This window comes from Cololabis saira, chromosome 21, assembly GCF_033807715.1.
Source record: "Cololabis saira isolate AMF1-May2022 chromosome 21, fColSai1.1, whole genome shotgun sequence".
In the NCBI taxonomy this organism is placed as follows: Eukaryota; Metazoa; Chordata; class Actinopteri; order Beloniformes; family Belonidae; genus Cololabis; species Cololabis saira.
In genome coordinates, this window is record NC_084607.1 from 13,902,608 (window position 1) to 13,926,122 (window position 23,515).

General features: G+C 40.1%; 1 protein-coding gene across 1 annotated transcript; it reads left to right on the top strand.

The window, feature by feature from the left end:
- The first annotated feature begins 837 nt into the window (after positions 1-837).
- Positions 838-19,405, top strand: usp31 (ubiquitin specific peptidase 31). Its single transcript, XM_061712820.1, has 17 exons — positions 838-1,327; positions 1,470-2,314; positions 5,399-5,533; positions 6,636-6,730; positions 6,804-6,896; positions 7,479-7,614; positions 7,861-8,008; positions 10,132-10,312; positions 10,462-10,573; positions 10,787-10,881; positions 13,236-13,313; positions 13,861-13,990; positions 14,361-14,480; positions 14,928-15,153; positions 15,264-15,422; positions 15,886-16,038; positions 17,483-19,405. The coding sequence occupies exons 2-17, from the start codon at positions 1,787-1,789 to the stop codon at positions 18,976-18,978; spliced, it is 3,885 nt and encodes a 1,294-aa protein (XP_061568804.1). The 5' UTR covers positions 838-1,327; positions 1,470-1,786; the 3' UTR covers positions 18,979-19,405.
- The last annotated feature ends 4,110 nt before the right edge of the window (positions 19,406-23,515 follow it).

Sequence of the window (23,515 nt, forward strand, 5' to 3'; positions counted from 1 at the left end):
TCCTATTTTATTTGTTTATCACACTACTTGTTAACCCATTTCCTATTCCATATACCTGTTTATAAATAATTTTTTGTATCTCTTTTTAAACAGATTTAAGTTAGTACTTTGTTTCATTTCCTGCTCCGAACTGTTCCACAGTGTCACTCCACAGTTCGATATGCACATGCTTTTCATTGTTGTTTGTACTTTATGTTTTCTAAAATGTAGTTCTCCCCTTAGATTATAGCCCCTTTCTCTCTCTGTGAACATTCCTGCCCTGTAAGCCACTTGGTATTTTAAATTCTTTTTACACACCCTACTCATAACCTCTGCTCTCTGCACTCTCTGGCCAAAAACCACTTAATGTATCACTCCTTGTAATTTATAGTATGTTTTTTGTTTTGTTTTTGTCTTTGTTTTTTTGTCTTTGCTTCTTGTCTAGATACCTCTGTTACTTGTCCAATATATCCATTCTGTTTGAATCCAAATTATTTGTTTTGTTTTGTATAAAACCTCCTGAGTTGAGGTTCATAAAAGGGTAGGCATAATAAGCCTTGGCTTCAGCCTATACCTTTTCGGTGCCATTTAAAATATTGGACTATTTTTATGTTGTATTATGTTGTATCCAAATGGACCGAAATAAAACTCAAAATCAATCCTCTGATATTATACTATTGAATTATTATATTAATATTATTATATATACCGTTTGTTTTATGCTTGTGTTGCATGTTTGAGACAAATCAAAATCAAATCAAACCAAATCAAGTCAAATTGTTGAGTGACATGTGACATGTCCCTCCAGTAGGGGGCGGTGTTGTCGGCGCCGTGTGCTGCTCAGCAGTGGAAGAAGAAGACGCAGCGCAAGCTTGTGTAGCCTGAATGTTCCTCTAAAATGCTCTAAAAATGTGAGGTTAATCAAATCCTTCACGCTGTCTGGAGCTGAGCGTATTTACCCGCACGCCATGGCGGGACGTCGGTTCCTGCTGGACTCGGAGCTCTGCACGGGAAAGCCCCGTCGTGTGTGTTGTTATTGGAGCTAGAGCTCTGTCGGCCGGAGCAGCTAACACTGCTGCCTTTACAGCAAAACAGCAAAACAGCAAAACTCATGTCGATTCATCCAAAACCGGAGTAACTGTGAAGGGAAATGATCGTGTAACAACTTAAACGCTCTCCACGGGGCGAAGTAGGGGGAAGCTGACGCTAGTTTAGAGTGTGAAATTGAATCAACTCTGTGTTTTTGTGAGGTTGTGACGGTCCAATGCTGCGTTCCATTTACCTCGGAAGTCGGAACTCGGAACTGGGAATAACGTCACAGCCGAGTTATCAGCGTTCCAGTTACAAAGTAGGTAAACAAGTTTGTAGTTCGCATATACCACATGAAAAATGTAAATTACACTATAGCAGCATATATATGCCGAACAATACTTGTATATGACTGATTTAGTGTGACCAAAACTAGAATGAAGTGCTACGAATTTTTACAGAGCTCTCTTCTACTGTTTACAACCGGGGCAGCCATCTCGGAATGGTAACTCGGGGGTGGTGAAGACTCTCCCACTTTCCCAGTGGGAAATCCCACTTCGAGGGGCGTTCCAGTTGAAAATTCCGACTGGGAACTGGGAAATCCCTACTTCCGAGGACAAATGGAACGCGGCACAACTCCAGAAAAATGTCTCCAGTAAAGTCCGACTCAAAGCAGTCAGCTCGGTTTCTGAGTGTCCGTGCGGAGACGGAGCGGCGGGGCAGGAAAACGGCACCTCTGTCCCTTTTACTTTGAGTGATCGCCTCCAAAATCAAAATCATGTCTTGCAAAGCCGCGATCAAGGACAAGAAGTCGAGCTTCAGCAAGAAGCTGTTCCGGCGGGGCTCGGTCCGGTCGGCGGGCAGCTTCATGAGCAGAGTCCTGCGGACTCTCACGGCTCTGGCCCGCTTCGGCTCCGAGCTGCACGCCGACGACGACAAGGACGATGGCGGCTTCTCCACCTTCAAGCCCGGCGGGAAAGACGTGCCCATGGACGGGGACGGAGACCTCGGGGCGCTGCTGTTCGGGGAGAAGATCCCCGGGGTGTCGGGGCTGAAGAACCACGGCAACACCTGCTTCATGAACGCCATCCTGCAGTGCCTCAGCAACACGGAGCTGTTCGCAGAGTTCCTGGTGCTGGAGCAGTACAAGGGCGAGGAGTCGGAGGAGAACAAGCCGAAGACGAACGGCGTGCTGCTGCAGAAGAAGAGCCCGCTGAGCAAGGGAGAGGTGACGGAGCAGCTGTCCGGGCTGGTGAGGGCTCTGTGGACGTTTGAGTACACCCCGCAGCACAGCAGGGACTTCAAGGTGAGAGGACTCAGATCACAGGGGGAAGTCCACCAGTGTATTGTTAGGATTGTAGGAAATTGTTAGATTTTTTTATTTTTAATTTTATTTTTGTACATTTTTGCACATTTTTGTACATGTAAACACTAGGGCTGTTCGATTTTGCCCAAAAATAAAATCTCGATTTTTTTCTCTCAAAATCCGATTTTCGATTACGATTATTTTGTGAATTGACAAAAGGCAAAGAAATAATTTCAAATATGCTGTTTTTTTATTGAACATTTGCCCCATTGGGCTTTAAGTGCAAACTTTGCTCTTATTAAACCAAAAATGAATGAATAAAGTGCAAAACTCTGTAAAATAAGTTGAAAAAAAGTTTTAAAAAATATAATAAAATATAAAGTTTTATCTCTGAAAAAAAAATCAGCAAATCAGCACTTGCAAACATACAGTAAGTTATATTTCCAATTAAATAAAACAAGACATTTTCTAATTAAACTAAACTGGATCTTTGCATGCTAAATAATAATGCAACCCATGAAGGAGGTAGAGGTGTGTAATGTCAGTCATTACATTTGCTATTCACATTTGCAAGTTTTTTGCAAGGAACATGAGCCGGTCTACCGCATCTGGCTTGAGGGATGCCCGGTGGCATGTTACAACGCCCCCTCCTACACTAAAGAGCCTCTCCGATGGGGCACTTGTCGCAGGTATTGAGAGGTATTTCCACCAATCATTAATATGGTATCAATCATTAATATGTGTGCAGACAAGGTTAAAAAAAAAGTGAAAAATCGATTTTACGAGTTTCACGTTTTAACATCGTTCTAATTACATAATCGCGATTACGATTTAAAATCGATTAATCGAACAGCCCTAGTTTACATGTGCAAAAAAGGAGTAGGAAGAAGTGTAAACTTATTTAACCCTTGTGTTGTCCTCGGGTCAAAATGACCCAATTCTTCCCAATTCTTCCTCCTTCCCTCCTTTCTACTTTTTTCTTCCTTCCTCCCTCCCTTCCTTCTTTTCTCCCTTATGTTTTTCTTTCATTTGTCTCCATCCTTCCTTCTCCTCTTCTTTCCTTCCTTCCCTTCCCTTTTCCCTCATTTCTTCCTTTCATGCCTTCCTATTTTTTCTTCTTACCTCCCTCCCTCCTTTTCTCCCTTCCTTCATTCGTTCCTTCTTGTTTCCATTCTTCCTTCTTTCCTCTCTTCTCTCCATTCTTCCTTCCTACTTTTTTGGATTGTATGAAACTGTTTTATTTTTTTATTTTTAATTTTTGTACATTTTTGTACATGTAAACACAACAACACTTCAAGAGAAGTTAAGAAAACAAACAAAGACTTTCATCCTTTAAGATAAGATAAGATAAGATAAGATAAGATAAACCTTTAATAGTCCCACAGAGGGGAAATTTGCAGTTTACAGCAGCAAAGGGGATAGTGCAAAAAACAAGAGGCATCAATAGAAAAGTAATAACACAGTAATAATAATAACACACTATAAACAGTGAACTGGTATACAATAATAATAATAATAAGAAAGATAAATAATAAGAAATACTAGTATATAAAAAGATAACAGACGGATATTTACAGATGGATATTTACATAATTGCACGTTGCAGTGAGTGAAAGATATTGCACATTATTTCCCTTATGTACATTTATTGTCAGGTTGTATGTGGTCTACTGTGAGCAGTGCTGGTTGTGTAGTCTCACAGCTGCAGGGAGGAAGGACCTTCTGTAGCGCTCCTTTACACATGGTTAACATGCTTAACACTTGATATCTTAGTTTACATGTGCAAAAAAGGAGTAGGAAGAATTGTAAACTTAACCCTTGTGTTGTCCTCGGGTCAACATGACCCAATTCTTCCCAATTCTTCCTCCTTCCCTCCTTTCTACTTTTTTCTTCCTTCCTCCCTCCCTTCCTTCTTTTCTCCCTTATGTTCTTCTTTTATTTGTCTCCATCCTTCCTTCTCCTCTTCTTTCCTTCCTTCCCTTCATTCATTCCTTTATTCTCTTCCTTCTTTCCTTCCTTTCTCCCTCTTTTCTTCCTTTCCTGCCTTCCTATTTTTCTTCTTACCTCCCTCCCTCCTTTTCTCCCTTCTTTCATTCGTTCCTTCTTGTCTCCATTCTTCCTTCTTTCCTCTTCTCTCCATTCTTCCTTCCTACTTTTTTCTTCCTCCCTCCCTCCCTTCCTTCCTTCTTGTCTCCATCCTTCTTTCTTCTCTTCTTTCCTTCCTGGTTCTCTTCCTTCCTTTTTTCTCCCTTCCTTCTTCCCTTCCTCCCTTCCTTCTTTCCTCCCTTTCCCCCCTTCCTTGACCCGAAGACAGCACAATATTATATTATTATTATTATTATTATTATTATTATATACTGTAATTATACTCACACACATACCTATACATACATACACATAGTTGAATATTTCTATATATTTGTACACACATGCCCATATAAACAGGGGTGCACACAAGCCGGTAATCGAGGGCACGTTTTAGACGTTTCCCTGCCTCAACACAACCCTGATAGACAAGGCTGTGTCACCAACAGAGTGTAAACCTTGATGACATGTTGATGACGACCAGTGATTAGAATCAGGTGTGTTGAAGACACGGAAACATCTAAAACATGCAGTAGACTAGCCCTCGAGTACCAGCTTGTGTGGACCCCTGCATATAAATATACTTATTTACACTATACTGTCTCTATTAACTGCATCTGCTCTATATCTATGTATATATCTACTTACACACATAATCACACACACACACACACACACACACACACACACACACACACACACACACACACACACATATATATATATATATATATATATATATATATATATATATATATATTTAAGGTTTGAAGGGTTTTTAAGATTCTACACTGGTGGTTTTTCTCTATTTGCAGGGCCAACTCCTGTTTTGTGACTAAGGTGTTTATAAGGTGTTTCTATAGGTGAAGACAAGCACTTCATTCAGATTCCCTGAATGAAGAGAGCTCTATAAATAAGATATGTTGTTGTTGTTGTTGTTATTATTAACTAATGCAGAGGTAGTGTCAGGTGTTGTAACTCTTCTACCTTGTTTTGTAGAATGCCGTCTCCAAAAATGCCACACAATTTAAGGGGAACTCCCAGCATGATGCTCAAGAGTTTCTACTGTGGCTGCTGGACAGAGTACATGAAGACCTCAACACGCCCAACCCCAACTGCAGGCCTGCTATAAAGGTACACCGCTGAAACTGTTGGTTACAATTTAAATCAGCTCCTTATTCCCTATAACAACTGACCTGTTGGCGAGATCTCATGGTAGAGTTCAGGGCATCATCTTCGACCAAAACATTTTAATAAAGAGTCAGTTGTAAAATTGAGATTTTACTTTGGACTGGTTTAAGTTTTCTTCATGATAGTTGGATATGGTGTTCCACAGGCTTCTGTACTGGGATTGTTTTTGTTAACTCTATGTGCACATGATGAATATTTCTTCTGTTATTCTTATGGTCAGACACTCAGCTCTATAAAGTCTGGGGAAACTAATCAGTTCCTGAAGGAAAAGGGCTTGATTCTTTGTTTTTAAATTGCTTTACCTGGGTCTGTGACGAACAACGGAGGCACGTTTGAAGAGATTTTACCTTTTCGTATAGTCATTTAAAAGGCGTATATACGGTACATCGGACCTTTATTTATTTTTTCCCTTTGAGTAATGCCAGTAGAATTAAGATCATACTTCACTGAAGAATTGTTGAAACTGGTTTACAAATGTATCTTATGATAGCTGGACTACTGCAGATATTTCACTTTGGTGTCAAAATTATTGGCTTAAAATATTAAATAAATATAAATTCAGTTGATCCCAAATGATGAAGATTCCTGACAGGCATGGTGGAGAGATTACATTTCTCTTCCTTTAGCCTTTTGTCATTGACTCCATATAACCTTTGGAATATAATTTAAAGTCCTTATCACATGTAAAGCCCTTAGTGGTTTAGCTCAGTTGAAAAGTACAAATATCAGTTGCTTGCAACCTTATAACCCCGTTCTCAGACTGCAGGTTTGCAGAACTCCAATGGGAAGCAGAGCTTATGATAACTGATCTTTCTATGCGCCGTTTACTTTCATTTGTACGTTTGTTATTCTTACTTTAATTTGTATTTCTGCCGATATTTTACTGTAATTTTGCAGATTTCATCAATCTTGTTGATATTTAATGATTTAGATTTAGTTGTCTTTCTATGTTTGTGACTTATGTTTTCCTTTGCTCTGTAAAAATAAAGAGGATGTTTGTAATGACATGCACATCAGGCTAATAATGCTTTTGTGTCCATCTCAGCCACCTATTGAAGAAGATGACGAGAGCATAGAAGGACCATCTCCTCCCCTCTCTGCCGGCTCTTTTGTACAAGAACTTTTTCAGGCGCAGTACAGGTCGGTTTAATCAGGATAAATCTGTCCCCGTAATCTCTCCATCACGTTAAGAGATTTAATATTTTCCCCACAGGTCTTCTCTCACGTGCCCGCACTGCCAAAAGCAGAGCAACACCTTTGATCCCTTCCTCTGCATTTCCTTACCAATCCCACTGCCACACACACGGTGAGTTTCTCGCCTGAGCTCCTCCGCGGAGCAGAGAATGACCCGTTTGCATCGCTCAGCTGACAGGTTTTTACATGCTCCCGACTGCCTCTCAACACAGTTGTTTTCGTTTCTTGGAGACGGCAGGCAAGCAAACACGTTGCATTCAAAGTTTTCCAGGGGTTGATGTCTCTAAAAGGGCAAACTCACTATGTGCTTGTGTGAAGTGTTTTGACAAGTTAACAACAGTGTGAAGCAAATGTGTGGGTTTGAAGTAAGAACGTAACCTGCTTTTCCAGGTGTGTGGGTTGGTTAAAGGTGTCGGAGCACCTCATTTTTCCACACCAAAGCAAACTCAGATGTGAGTGTTCTAGGCAGGGAAGGGAAATAAAAGGATCTTTTAGTTTTGCAGCAAAACATACCGTCGGTTCGTCATAAAACAAAACAAAAAAAACCCACAATGAATCGAAAGAAAGCAGAAGACGCTTTCTGACAGAATCATTTTCATTTAACTCAATGTAATATTTGACTTTAAGCTGCAGCAAACACTGAGCTATAAAGTAGTGTTTTCACTTGTAAAACTGTGTTATCTTTTTTCCTCAGGCCCCTGTACGTGACAGTGGTGTACCAGGGAAAGTACTCTCACTGCATGAGGATTGGAGTTGCTGTTCCCATCAAAAGTACCGTCTACCGCCTCAGAGATGCTGTGTCACGTGAGACCAAGATCCCAATGGACCAGGTGCTATTCCTGTCTCTCATCATGCTCTGACACTGTGATACTGTATTACAGGCTGTCAGCTCACCTTTGTAAAAACCTGTACTACCTGCACATAGAAATACATTAATGTGGCACCGTTTGCCTGTTGTAAATATTAACAAACGTTAACGGAAAATGAATTTAAATGGAAGCTTAGGCAGGATAAAAGCTTTTTGCTTCTTTAAGCTCATATTTGAACTGACTCTCTTTTCTTTTTTGCTGTTACAGTTTGTTTTGACAGAAATGTACTACGACGGGTTTCATCGCTCGTTTTGTGACGATGACGATGATCTGGAGGTCATTCAAGAGAGTGATTCCATCTTTGCCTTTGAGACACCAGAGACTTTCAAACTGGAAAATCTACGCAACAAAAGAGGTAACTCAACATACTATTGAATATTTCATTTATTGATTCCTTCCTTCCATTGTATAGAGCATAACAACATTAACACTTGTATGAATCTATGTATAATAGATGTACATTAGGGGTGTAACAATATATCGTGCCACGAAATTTCGCGATACAAAAACGTCACGAAACGTGTCGTGGAGGTGACAAAGTGTATCGCGATATTGGGTTATTAATATTAATCTATTGTGTTGACTAGTAACGCGCATCTGACTGCGACCGCACCTCGACCCGCGGACCAAAATCTTACTCCGCTCAGAAGAAACTAGTCCCATTTTGCGGTCCCGTTTTGAGGTCTGAACCTTTACTTATGTAAGGGTGGTGTAGAGTTAAGCCTTACCTTATTAAATTAAACCTTTTTCAGGTCGTGAGTAGGATAAACACGGGACAACTTCTGCGTGAGTTCCAGTTTACTTCAATGTGCGCTCAACAGCGTAGGATTTTAGATCATCAACACAGCACCTAGTGCTGTATCACTCCGCCCAATCTAAAACAGACTAATCACTACAGATAAACTGACTAGTGTAATTATAGTCCCTGATATACAGAATATAAAGAATACATTCATAAAATAATGAACCCTGAATTAACAAACTAACCTTCTTAACAAAAATAAATCTCCTCTTACACTTATAAGGTGAGCATGAATCAATCTTTTTTATGATGTAAAATTGTATGTTTTTATTTACTTTTATTTATTTATTTAATTTTAGTTGTTAAATTTCTGGAAAAGAAAAAAGTCAAATCATACATGAGAGAAACTATTCAGTTTGTGGCAAAATATTTGTACTTGTATGAAACTGAAGATGCATAATGCAAACCTGACATTTACTTTTAGTTCAGTTTGTGGAAAATGGTTGTCCTGGCTTGCTCTTTAAAACTTAAACAGTTATAAAGCATTACAAACCGTACCAATAGGGCAAACGCACAGCATTGTTTTGTATTTTGTGTCTTTCAAATAAAAGAAAATTTTTTCCAGTCATATGTTCCTCATTCAAGGTTGTTAAAAAAATACTGCTATAATATCGTATCGTTATCGTGACCTCAATATCGTGTATCGTACCGTATCGTGAGATTAGTGTATCGTTACACCCCTAATGTACATATACACACATGCATAGGGATGGGCGGTATGGACTAAAAAATGTATCACAATAATTTCTGGCATTTATCCCGATAACGATAAAAATGACGATAGAAAAAATAACAATTCAACCACCTTTTTAACTATAAATCTATCACCACATTCAGTCTTTGGAGCCCCCAAAACACTGCTCTAAAAGAATACTAAATGCTACTAAACTACACCAATTAAATTGAATTAATAAAAACCAATTAAATTAGTCCACCTGTCCTGCAAAACTGTAATGACTCAAATGAAACAAGTTTGAAATGTAAGAACAGATTCAACATTTATTCAAACTGTATGGATTAAAAAGTGGGATAACAGTGCAAACAGCAAAAGTACCATTGTCCTTCAAGTTTTCTTAGCTTATAAAATCACAAAGTAGAAAAAAATACAACCTGATAAATAAAGAAACAGGACAAATAAATAAAAGCCATCCTTTGCACTCACTGTTTTTTTGCAGACTTTGCATATAATAGATGATGTTTGCTCCTCGTCTCTCTTTTTAAATCGAAACCAGTTCCAGAGCTGGAACCTCGTTTAACAACGAGCTCCTCGCTCCCAGATCCGCCTTCCGCCATGTTAAGGCTGATTTATGGTGCTGTGTTAAAAATCGACGCAGAGCCTATGCCGTAGGTTACGCCTTAGGCTCTGCGTCGATTTAAAGCAGAACCATAAATCAGCTTCACACAAAAACGTCATCAACGGGAATTTATCGTTTTTACCGCGAGATGAGAAATTCTTGTCGTGGGGAATTTTTTTGACGGTATATCGTGAACGGTAAAATATCGCCCATTCCTAGCATACACACACATTTTGAACATATATAGAACCCCTTATAAATAAGTGAATTTGTTTTCAATGAATGTACACAGAATAAATACATATCCATCCATCCATCCTTTTCTACATGTGTCAGTATCAGACTGGGGACCATGCAGATATGCTTTTCTGTCTGTTACAGGGAGTCTTCTGGCAAATCTGAATCATAACAATTTAAAGTATGGGACAGAAATTGGCAGGACTCCGTCCTTCATGCAGGGGGCCATGACTCCTGTAACTGGATCGCCTAATAAAAACTTGGGGCCAGAAAAAGTGATTCTTTTGGTGTGCAACAGAGCCTGTAGTGGCCACCAAGGAAAAAGGTACTGCAACTCCAAATGTTTCTAGTTTCTGTAATCTTTAACATTAGCTTTTTTTAAAAACCAGCCCTGTTTTGAATGTTCTGTCAGTAATAAATATCTGGGTTCTTGTAATAACTAAAGCCAGCTCACGGAAGATGTTTGTTTCTTAGGTTTGGCCTTCCTTTCGTACTGTACATGGAGCGCACTGTGACCTGGGATGCTCTTCAGAAAGAGATCCTGGAGAAAATGCGGCATCTTTTGAGGCCTGGGGTCTACGTTCAGGTAAGAGGTGTAGGGCTTTTCTTTCTTTTTTTTTTCTGCCTCGTTTAAACAATGTAACGTGATGGTTCATTAAACTATGGGTTCCAGAGTAAGATGATTGTATTGTTTTACTTCAGGATTGAGCCTTCACAGATTTTGATCAATAAAATAATATTGTAAATATCTATCTGTTGTTGGGATAAGTTGATAGTTGCTATGTTTTGTGCACGTTAGGTTGGACCTTTCACTCTTCGAGTAGTTGGCGTCGTTGGTATCACTTACCTCCTTCCCCAAGACGAGCGGCCACTGTGTCACCCCACTGTTGAAAGGTCAGAGCTGAAATCCAGCCTCTTTTTTTAATATACTTTATATTTCATGAGCATTTGCAGACAGAAACTAATTTGAATGATACTTTATCAATGCCGAACATCACCTAGATCTTTGCAGTGTGATTGTTTCATCAAAAGAAAATGGAAAAAATATAAATGAGATTAAATAGAGTCTTCATGTGAAGTTGCTGCAGTGGAGAGGAAGAAGCCTCTAACTGAAGACACTGATTCTTCCGTCCAATCACTGTGTTGTGTAGAGGATGTGTAATGTTTTCCATTCTGTCGAGACTCTGCGTAACATTCATCTCCAGGGTCTTAAGAGCACCTACTTCCAGATGAATGTTCAAATGAAATCATATTTCTCATATTCAATCATATTCCTTCCACAAAGAGGTCACCCATCAGATGGTTGTTATGTAATGTTAGGCTTTTTTTTGGGTTTTTGCTCAGAGTTTGTTAAAAGATTTCCACTTTAGGAACAAAATATCAAACAGAATAATAAGATAGTAGATAGACAGGGAAGCGGGTCATGGTGTTATTAATAGATTCAAGTAAAAACTCAGATAAAGTGATGAGGAGCTGTTTAATGTACGAAGTGGATGCATAAAGATTTAATGTCTTATAACCGAGAGACCTTCTCACCAAGCATAACGCTCTAAGTTGATTTTCTCTCCTATTTGTAAGATTATTCAGTTGGATAATATTTTTTTTTTTCACATAGAAGTTGACAAATTTCATTTTATTTATTATTAGTTTTTAGGTAATATTTACTACTTACCTTGAACAACAGATTGTTCACAGAACATTACTCATAACTGTCTGGGATGTCAAGCCTTCATTCAACTACACCACAGCTCCAAATATTCAGCTGGGAGGTGTAGTAAAGTATTTTTAATGACTGATCGGTCATCCAAGGTGACCAACTCTTCAGTTTTGTCTGGTTATTGTTGTGGATTTCTGAATTTCTTTGGGGAGTTTTTTCTCATTTCTGAAAAGCAGACCCTAGAGTTTCTGCTATGTTTCCTTCATCTTTTCCTTTTACGCAGTAGAGTCCTGTGCTGGTTCAACCAAAAGCATCATTCATGTCTTCTTTGGAAAGTGCAGTCTTGGACGATGAGCATTCCAGCGCACATTCCTGCATTAAAGGACGGCATATCGCCAACATAATGCTAAATAGCTACTTCAGTCCGACAGCTGCCAAACTAAAACAGGAAGTTGCAAGGCAGTATTGCATATGCTTCAGTACTGGCTTTCAGTGCTACAAGACAAGTTGAGAGGCTTTTCTTTTTAAAAATGTTTAAATTGAAATGAAGTTGTTTGTGCAGGAACAGAAATACTTGCAGATCCAAATCCCCCTGTTTTTGGATCTACGAGTATTTATGTCCCTTCACAAACCATTCCCATTTGTAAAAAAAAGTTTTTCTCATGCCGGTATCAGAAGAGTTCAAGCAAGAAATCATCAAAGTTGTACACACATCCCTTATCCCAAATAGACAGTTAGGTAATAGGAGAGAAAGATAATAATGCATCAACATGTCAAAATGCTTAAGTCAGTACAAAGCTATGTTCAAAATAAAATAATTACTTCAGTGAGTTTATTGAAGTAGAAAAAGGGGAAAAAATAGCTTTGCTCAGCTTGTGTTGGAGGACTGACTTTTATTTTCATGAAAACAAGCCCGTTTTTAATTGAATCTGGATTTCAAAAATTTGGGTTCATACCACTGTATAAAAAGGCATTCTGCGGTTGGTTTGATATATTCATGTCTTGAATGTTTCTCGTTGTTAAAGTCACTAATACAGGTTGAAATCAAAGAAAGAAAAGCAAGACCTGTTTGTCTGACTGTGCACAGAATTAAAAGGAGATGATTTCAGTTTTCTTCCTCTCACACAGATAGCTTGAGGACATGTCTTAACAGGATTTTGATTTGTTTGTTAAAATACCAGTTTAGCATGTTCTTAATCCACATGATTTTCCTGTATAACAAGTCGTGCATGACTGTGCACAATAACGTGTGACTCAAATGGAGAAACATTGATTTAGCTTTATGGACCCTTTCATACTTCTTGTAATAAGTATTAAAACAGTAATTTATTTATATAAAAGTAGTTTTTGCTGTTTGCCCACAAACAATAGATCTTAATTCTCGTCCAACTGAGTTAACCAGTGCTCAGTATAGATGTCATTTTTTTCTCCCCACACTGACCTCATTTTTTTTAAATTCCATGAAACTGAACAGCTGGATTTCACAAATCTGGTCAGAGCAAGTTCAGACCCAAACCTCTACGGGGGACCTGTCAAAATTACTTTTTTTAAGTGTATTTATTTTATTTTGCTGATATTGTTTTTATTGCAGAGCCTACAAATCCTGTGGCCAAGGGGGACCTCCACACGTGAAGATTGTGGTTGAGTGGGACAAAGAGACCAAGGACTAGTGAGTTATAACGCCAGTGAAATAACACAATTAACATTGAATATCAACCATCAAGGAAGAGAAACCCGGATCCTTGGAGTCGGGGTGTATTTCAGTCATCTGAGAGACAAGACGCTGCTTTGAAAAAGTAAACTTCTTAGGAATTGCATGTTAAAGTTACCTGGAAGTATTCATCTGAACAGAGTGGAGCAGAATAATGAGCCGTCATTGAACCTGACTTGATGTTACAGCACATTGCCTCAAGAGGTACAAACCAACTAACTGGCCACAGTCACACAAGAATAAATACTTAATTTCACGAAGAATGTGATAATAACTTTAAAAAAAAAAAGGATGACAGAGTCAGGTATCTTTCAACAGGGATTCAAAAATACTGTCAATTTAAGCCTGAACTCAAAACAACAATAAGTGCAAATATTCCGATAGGAGAAAAGTATGTATCAAGGTACTGTGCCCATATGAAGTACTGCTCCACTGATTGGTACTAGCCAGTTATGCAACGATGGTGACTTTGCTGTTGAATGAAGCGTTCTTTGGTTTCCCACAGCCTGTTTGGACACACTGAGGAGGAGTATATTCCAGACGCTGAGAGCGTCTATCTGCACAGACAGCATCACCATCAGCCTCAGGCCTGCACGCTCGCTCAGTGTTTCCAGCTTTACACCAAGGAAGAGCAGGTAACGTTCTGGAAACTAAGCTGGCTTTTAAAATGTGACGTCACGTTTCTTTCCCCCCTCAAAACGTTTATCAACATTCAGTTGGAAATCGATTATTAAAGAAGAAAAGAAAAGTAAAAATCTCTTTAGTTGCTTTGGTTTGACTTTGTTCTCCTTATGCTATCTTTGGAATACATTCCAGATTTCCAGCGCAGGCTTTCATAAACATTGTGGTTTAACATGCCTTCAACTGCTCTGGAGAAGAAACTTTAGAAAAATGCGGGCCTCATCCTCTGTTAGGATTATTTTATAACCAGTGTGGTTGGAACTTGTTCTTTATAGCTGCTCTTTGGGGTGTGTTCATATATACGAGTGTGTGTGTGTGTTTCAGCTGGCCCCAGACGATGCCTGGCGCTGTCCCCACTGCAAGCAGTTGCAGCAGGGCCGGATCAAGCTCAGCCTGTGGACGCTGCCGGACGTGCTCATCCTGCATCTCAAGAGATTCAGACAGGTTCTTCAGCTCATGCAATAACAAAATAAAATGAGAAGTTGCTGCTCGATTGATTTGCCTCAATCTTTAATTATGTAGCACAGTGTAAAACAGCCGAGGTTGAACAAAGTGCTGTACAGTTAAAAAAAAGCTGAATAAAAGGCATATATTTGCAAAGATAAAATAAATAGTAAAATAATAAAAAAATTGCATATAAAAACTGTCAAGTGGAACAACAATTCAGAACTAGACTTCATGTTGGAAGATATTGACTGTTCCGAATGCTATATGGTCAAGCAAGAAATATTTTGCCGTATGGTCTTATTGGGATGCTTTTGTAAACAAAACAAACTTTATTTATATATATTTTTTTTAATTTATGTTTATTAATCATAAACAAAAATTTTTTAAAGTGATAAAGGGCTGAAACTGATGTAAAAAGACGTGTTTATGGACCTGTTTCTGCAGGAGGGGGACCGGCGGGTAAAGCTGCAGAACATGGTCCGGTTCCCGCTGATGGAAATGGACATGGCTCCACATGTGGTCAAGAGAAGCCAGAGCAGCTGGAGTTTACCCTCCCACTGGTCACCATGGAGACGGTCTTACGGGCTGGGAAGAAACCCCGATGACTTTCTGTATGACCTGTACGCCGTGTGCAACCATCATGGCAACATGCACGGAGGCCACTACACCGGTGAGGCTAACAGTTGGAAAATGTTTAATGCAAAGATTATTAAGATGGATTTAAAGATTTGGCACGCTTCTCCATTTGACGTCTTTCTCGTCATTGATCTCTGCTCACAGCTTACTGCAAAAACTCCATTGATGGTCAGTGGTACTGCTTCGATGACAGTGAGGTTTCACCAATAGCTGATGAAGACGTGTGTCAGCAGTCAGCCTACATTCTGTTTTACCAGAGGAGAGCCGCTATTCCCTCCTGGTCCGCCAACAGCTCCGTCGCTGGTTGGTATCACTTTTATACCATTATTCATCTAAGACGGCTATAAAGTGGTCTGATGTTAAAGTTAATTAGTGTCTTGAATGAATCAAACAAATACTGAAATGTTATATTGGAGGCAAGGGTCAACACAGACCTTAATTTCCCATGTTGATTAAGTTTGATTGATCCCTGCTTGAATAAAATGGCTGACTAAAATGGGGGAATTTTTCCTTGCCACTGTTTGGCTTAAGGCTTTTCTCCCACTATGGGAGTTTTTACCTGCCATTGTTTATATAATAATTGCTCGGGGGTTTATGTTTATGTTTATGTTCATGTTCTGGATCTCTGGAAAGCGTCTAGAGATAACATCTGTTGTATTAGACGCTATATAAATAAAATTGAATTGAATTAAATTGAATTGAAAATGTTTTAAGGTAGATTTAAAGCCTTAGATTGTGACTGACAGCGATATTGTCTTTTGCACAGGTTCGACTAGTTCATCACTGTGTGACCACTGGATCAACAGGTTGCCTGGCAGCCGGCCTGCTAGCTTGGCCTCTGGAGCCTCGTCCAGACGAACCTCGCTGGCTTCATTAGCCGAGTCCGTCGAGTTTCCAGGAGAGCGTAGTGAAGATGATGGTGAGAGGAAGCTTGCATTCATAGTGGTTGTTTGTACTCTGATCTGTACAGTAAATACACAAACACAAAGTCCTCTCTCTTGTGCCTGCTGTGTCATTTTTCCACTCTGATTTGCCGCTTTTGCACTAGGACTTACTTGGCCCGACTCGGCTCGGCGCGGCTTTACACGGCTCCACACGTGTGTTTTTGCACAGCCAGGGGAGAAGTGGGGGGGGTGGGGTGAAGCGGCTGTGACGTACTCGATTGCGCAGCACCTTTGTTTGTGTCGGCGCAGATGAGAAATCAGCTGGAGCCGGGAGCGGCTGAGAAAAAAACAGCCCGTCTACATCGCTTTTTTAATTTTTTCTCGACAGCCACCAGGTTTATGAACATCTGCACCTCAGAGTTGGATCACCAAACAGACGTTTTTGCTGTATAATAAAATCGCCGCGAGCCGCGAGTCGCCTCGCGCCGACTCCCGCTTCCTGATTCAAACGTTTGACGGCCCCGCCCCCCGACCAATCAGAGGCGCGGAGGGTGGTGACCTCAGAAATAGTCCCTGCTCAGCCCGGATAGAACCTCACTGAAATGGTTACAGAAAAAGGTATCGGCTTGGAGCGGCTCTACCCGTCTCAGCCCTTATGCAAAAGCGCAAAACGGGTAGAACCGAGTTAAGGTGATACTAGTGCAAAAGCGGCAATTGAGAAGTTACCAAAGTAGTCAAAGAGGCGGCTAAATGTATTGTATTAATGTACCGAGATTATTTACATTTGCAAACGCCAACTTTCTCAATTCCCAATGCAAGAAGTCAGAAAGTGGTGAAGCATTACACACAGACGAGCAGGTTTCTGCCGGCGTGTAGCTGTTTGTGTGCTGATCCAGTCTTACAGCAGAGGTGGGGATGACATGTCACAAGCTGCAGCCTGTACGAACACATCATTAAACAAAGGCTAGACAAACCGGTATTTAACCGCAACAATCTTCACTAACAGATTTCACTGTGACTGATGTGATGCTGTGTACTTTGGTTTTGTTACCTGCTTGTTTTGTATTCAGCATGTTTTAATGGCTGGATGATTTCACCGTTAATCCTCATTAATGCAAATATTTACACAATCTTCGCTCTGTTTGTTATGCTAATATGTATTGGTGGTGAGAATGAGACGCAGATGTTAAATTCCTGTTGAGTGATGCCACATCAGCGAGAGTTCATCCTGACTAGCAAGATTAGACGATGGAAATGCAGGAATATTTCCAAGTGGTATTGATACTGTACCTGGTACTCTATTGATACTGTCTTTAACACAAGGTGTGGATCAATGAATTCTCCAATCAATAGGGAGAATGTAATTTTTTAATTGTATCTTAACTTATTATTATATGAATTTATTTCCAATAGCTTTCATTTAATCTTCTGTGGTTCTTCAGGAATACATGCCTTTCTTACACGTTTTTGTGATTTTAGGAGGATTTTCTGTCCGCCCTTTTGTGAGAAGCATTCAGCGCCAGAGCCTGTCCTCCAAGTCGTCTGTCGGCAGCCCCCTAGCCCTCAGCGACAACGGGATAAGACCCTCTTGGTCTCTGTCTGCCAAGCTGCAGATGAGATCCAGCTCGCCTTCCCGCTTCTCCCTGGACTCTCGCTGTTCCCCTCCTTTGGAGAGGATAGGAGAAGCACTCGACGACAAGGTTTCCACTTCCTGTTTTGGCAGCTACAGTAGACACGAGCGCTACTTTGGCAACAGGACTCCTTCGTCCATGACGGAGGGCAACTTCAGCGAGCAGGACAACAGTAAAAGATTCTTAGATATGATCTACTGCCGAGCTCCCACTCCAGTGGACAAGAAGAGCATGAAAAATGAGGCAAGTGAAAACAACAACGAGATTACAGCTATAGACCAAAACACACTACCTGCTCAAGCTACTCCCTCCAAAGAGCAGAAACGCAAGAGTAGTATCGGAGGATTTTCCTTGAAGGCAGAAAGCACAGGCTCCACGAAAAACTCTGGCAAAGTGGAGCAAGAAAAGACCTCCAAAAAACGGTTGTGCTCAACACAGAAGACGTTTGCGTCTGAGAGTTCTTCCAGTACTCCTGTGAAGGGCAAAAAGGGGAGCAACACTAAAGAGAAAAGTGTAAATGTTAAGAAAAGCACCTCGACACCGTGTGGAACTCCCTCTAAAACGAAGGATTTGAATCGAGCTGCAGACGCGACCCCGCAACATAAGCCATGTCTCCGCTCTACACCTCAGTCATCGGCGTCTCCCTCACCAACTGCAAAGAAGAATTCCAGCGGCAGCGAGAAAAGCTCCACAAGCAGTCGAAAACGACTGGTGGAACGGAGCTTCAGCCGAGACTCTATGCACACCAGCCCTCTGGTCGACAACGCCCGAGGCAGCTGCTTGGCTCGCTCCTCACCTGCCAAGAGTGGCGAAGCTAACCGGGCCGAGAAGAGATCCGTGCGGAGCTCCAGCAGCACTTCGTCCGTCACAAGCCTGCGTTCGCCCAGCGTGTCCACCAGGGACCTGCAGCGCAACAGCAAATCCGAGGAGAAAGGCCTGTCCTTCTTCAAGAGCGCCCTTCGGCAAAGGGAAAGCCGCCGGTCGGCCGATTTAGGAAAAAGCACCATGCTTCTCAAAAAGGTCTCGGAGAAAACGTTCAAGCAGAATGGACAAGCCAAGGAGGTCGGTGGCGCCGACGATGGAAAGGCCAGAGGGGACGTGTCTTCGCAGACGTCCCCAGCGACTCGTGGAGGTGAGACAAAGTCAGGGCCAAAGGAGTCTTCCAAGCCCCCCAGCTCTCTCAGTCGAACCCTGCTAAATGTAGGCAAGTCCAAGTCTTCCACTTCAGATGTAAGTAGCAAGTCTCCTGCAAACGGAAAGAAGCCTCTTGAAAGGATGGCATCTTCCCGAAAGCTATCCTCAAGCATGCAATCTCCTGCACGAACAACACAGAGGCCTCAATGATACATCCGTAGTAATTAACGTCAAAACAAACAAAATGCAGCTAATTTCTTTGTGCCTAAGTTTCAGTGAGCACTAGATATATTTAATATATTTTTTTGATGTTATGGTTTTGTACACTAACTTTAAATGCTTTTTGTTGCCAAAATCAAAATTTTGTCTCCAGCTTTGAACAATTGTAGCCACTTTGGGCAAGGTTAAGCATGCTGGAGTGTAAATTGTTCAACCTTTTAAGAGTCAGTTATGATTGTGAAGAGGGGAAAGGCACAGGATTACCTGCATAATATCCATAAGTATGGCGGTATGTGCTTAAATGCACAGTAAGTCCTGTTTCATTGTGTGTATCTAAGACCAATAGAAGGGGATTTGCTTAAAATGCAGCTGCATAATTTCTGTTTAGGAAACATCCGACTGGTACGCAACCATAATGCAACCATAATGCAACAGATGTAGTCGACATGGACTGGCTGGTGGTGTTTTCATCCTCCTGCAAAACATTTAAAAGCATTAGAAGTTTAACAGCGAAGTTAACAGAACCATAACATCAAAACTAGCCTCGGATACTGAAAAAGGGTTGATATATTCGTAGACATGCATACAGACGCAAAAGAGTTTCATTCCAAAAGGATGATGTTATTCTTATTTTTGATTCTTTTTTTTCTCTCATGTGGGGACTGATCTTCACACTTCCTACACATTGGTAAATAAGGGTCTTATTTGAGTGTTTTTGTTTGTTTTTTGCTTTTTTATTTATCAAAGGTTTATTGGAGAATACATGAATACTGTATGTACCCAAACAATTTCACACTAAATGTTCTGAGAACATCAACGATCGACACGGAGGAGAGCAGGAACAAGTCTTTATTATGAATATCACAAGAATGTAAAATAGGAAAATGTACGGTTATAAAGAAAAGAATCGTAGGAGGGGAGAGTCGTTGCATATAAAACATGTCCCAGTTTTTTATTATGTTTATTTTTATCACTACTCTTTTTGATAGTAATGTATTTAATGAAATGTTTTGAAAGTTAAGATGGTTGTGTTTTTTGGAATGAAACCCTTTAAAAAAAATCGCAATATATACATATATATATATATATACACACACGTTTGTACAGATATTGAATGAAAGTATATCATATGTATCATTTTATTTTTTTCTCCTCGAGTTAGATGAAAATGATCTTAAGCGCCTTTTAATGCTGTATAAGGAAACAAATACTTGCCTTTGGCAACATGGTAGTCTTCTACTGTACGCATCACTGGTAGGAATGTTGTTTTCTCGCACTTTGTAAAGTAGTTTGACGATTATTGTCCGATACGATTTTAATGATTTCAAGACATATCGTAGAGTTGAGGCAACCAACCTTAGACTTGAAATGGTAAAAGGGTACATTCATCTCAATGTTTCAGGGGTCATTTTACGGTGAGATTACTCCTTTATTACACCTGGTGCTGGAACGGGCCGCTGCTCCGCTGACGTTTCTGAAGCCAGTGGAACCTTTTAATCAATCACGTTCAGAACTGTGACCACATATTTCATTGAGCTAGGAAGTTGTCGTCAGTGTTTATCATAATCCGGGGTACCTCATAGGAGACGTAGGACTTTTAAAATACAGTACCTTTTTTAATTTTTTTGCTTTTGGGTAATCAACCTTCATTTGAATATTGATAATCTTTTAGTTTATGAACAATAGAAGTACACTGACGCTGTTATTGTCCACATGTGGGTGGAGCTACCAGACGCAGTATGGCCGAGTAGTTGTACAGAAACGATAGAAGCAAAGGTGGGATGTTGTCACTGCAGCTGTCGCGATGCCTGCTGGCCTTGTTTTGATCGATCAGCCTTATTACTGTTTAGTTGTCGCACCTCTGATGGCAATACACGCGCGTTACATACCAGCATAGTCTGTTTTCAAAGAATGAATGCTTTAAAATGCAACATTCAGTGACATTATCGCTTTTCCCCCCGACGACGTGTCTGTAGCGTGTCAGGTTTACTGTGGTTCCCAGAAACGCTGCCTACTTCAAATATGGAATAATGCTGTTATATTGCAGCCTTTAAAAGAGACGCATGCTCATTCAAGAGATGCGAGCTCTACAGGCTTGTTACAAGTTTGATGTCTGTGTTATGAAATTAAATCTAAAGGCACCTGCTTCTCAGCTTTGACACGTGCCAAAGCTAGTAATGCTTTTTTTTTTTTTCCTTATTGAATACACACATTAAACATAAACAACGATGGTGGTTACAATAGACAGACACGTGGATTTAATCGCTAGCTCTTGATCATCAGGTCCCATATGCTTCTCTTGAGTTTAGAAATGTTCAAAATTGACTTAGTGTAGTATTTCTAGTTTCCAGGCATACCAGGAGCTTCCACATTTAATTCTGCTCACGCAAGCAGAGTTAGCATTTACAGACCGGTCCTCTGAACTCCTAAATGCAGATCAGTGTTCCTGCTGTAGCTGCACACGGGGTTGGTCCCTCTGAGAGAAATACAAGGGATCAAATTGCTCAATATAGGACCTTTTTTAAATTGGAGTTTAAAATGTGTCTGCTCCAGATATGTATATATATATTTTTTAGATCTCCGCACTTATCACTTTACGTAAAGCCAGTTTTGTCAGAGGTTATAGGAGGACACACACACACACACACACAAACACACAGACACACACACAGTATGTTTAAATATGGTGGCATTACCGTAGCTGCTCTTTTTTTGATTTTACATTTGGTTCAAAGCAGGATGTAAACTTGGCTTTTATCGTCTTGTTTGCCTTTTTATAAAGTTTGTAATTGATTATGATCATCAGCGTGCATTTCAGAGTTGGATCATGCCTTTACACTCGTTTGTCCGTTCCTCCACTCGCCAGTGATGAAAGGTTAGAGAGAAAAAACAATATCCATGTAGCCAGAACTCCCCTTCATTTTTCACGTGTTTAATTACTACTATTGTATTTGTCCAACGTGGAAGTGGCTATTCGACAATCTGTGTTTTAGTACATGTACATAATATGTAAATATGGCTTATAATTTAAGGTCGGTTTACTTGACCCAACCTTTATGGGACTTTTTTGATCTACAGCAAAACACTAAAAGCAGTAGTTTCTTTGTTTCCCCCCAACCACCACCTTGCCAAAACATTTCCTTCTTTTCCCTTATTGTTTTAAAACAATGTTGAGACGTAGGAAGTTAGCAGTTGTACTTAATCTCAATGGCAGGCAGCTCACGCTGTAGAAATGGAGGGGTGTTGTACAGTCTGAGAAAACAGCTGGAAACGTTGATCAGTAGCTTCCCACTAGAGGACAAAGAAATCCAATAGGATTTTAGATTTAACTCTACTTTGACTAATACTCCAGTTGTTTCTTTCATCTAGAATTCATCACTAGTTAGACCATCTTTGATTTACAAAACGTGCAATGACTGACTTTTGAGAACTCAAGAACCAGAACAGACCTGCACTCCAGGAGAAACCGATCTAAACGCTCATCAGATCCAGCGACAGAAGCTGCAGCCCTTCAGGTATAAAGAATCCAGAAAATCAAACGCTATTTTTATGTGAATTCTTTCCCCTCTCCGACTGAGGTTATCCTCTGCCTTTTAGTTTCCTTTGTTTGTAGACTTACCGTTGTACAGAAGTAAGAATGGTAAAGGAATGCAGTATCGCATGAAAACGCTAATGCATGTATTTTCTAAACTATGCAAGACTCTGCTGCTGCGTAACGTAGATCAATGCATGGCTGGTATATCCCATCGCTGACTTTGCACACCATTCAAATATTTAGAGACTGTCCAATGCAACATATTTCATCTGTATGTTAAAAGAATCATAAGAGAAAAAAAAAATATCTGTAGAAGTTTATTGCTGTAGTTGCTTCCAGCATTAAACCCTTTTATTGTTTAGTTTCTTACCTTTTTTTTCTTTTCTTTCTTTCTCTGATTCTGCTGATATGTGCTCTATGGGTGCTCCCACCAACACTGGTGGTTTATTGTCCTTGTTGTTTAATATTTACTGTTGTACACCAGCAGAGACAACACTACGGATGTGATGATCTATTGTTTAATCTGACTCTTGGTGTGTATTTATATATCGTGACGAGTCTTCCATCTGTTCACTTCAGTGATAAACATATAAAACATGTCCTCACCTGCATTAAAGATGTGCTCAGTCTCTAATATAAAAACTCAATACATATATATGTAGCTAAATGCAATAAGGAGATAGTAAATTTATAGTTTTATAAAACAGTACACGATAACATTGAGATATTCATTTAGTAGTGTTTGCAGTATTTATTGCATATCAATCACTTTAGTCCTAATGTGATTTATTATTTTAATATAATCTGTATTAAAGAAAAAGAAGCAGCAGTAGTTTTTGTCAACAAACAGTAACAGATTTAAAGAGTGCCAGGCCGTTTTCCTCCCTGGAGACCCATCAGGTGAATACAGGTATGAATCACCAGTCTGCAGGAGATGATTCAAACCGCAGAGTTCTGCATCCAGATGATGTGACACAGCTGTACTGTTGCGCA

Coding starts and splice junctions, on each gene's coding strand:
- usp31 (XM_061712820.1), top strand. CDS start 1,787: ATGTCTTGCAAAGCCGCGATCAAGGACAAGAAGTCGAGCTTCAGCAAG. Junction 2,315..5,398: donor AGCACAGCAGGGACTTCAAG/GTGAGAGGACTC, acceptor CTTGTTTTGTAG/AATGCCGTCTCCAAAAATGC. Junction 10,313..10,461: donor AGTGGCCACCAAGGAAAAAG/GTACTGCAACTC, acceptor TTTGTTTCTTAG/GTTTGGCCTTCCTTTCGTAC.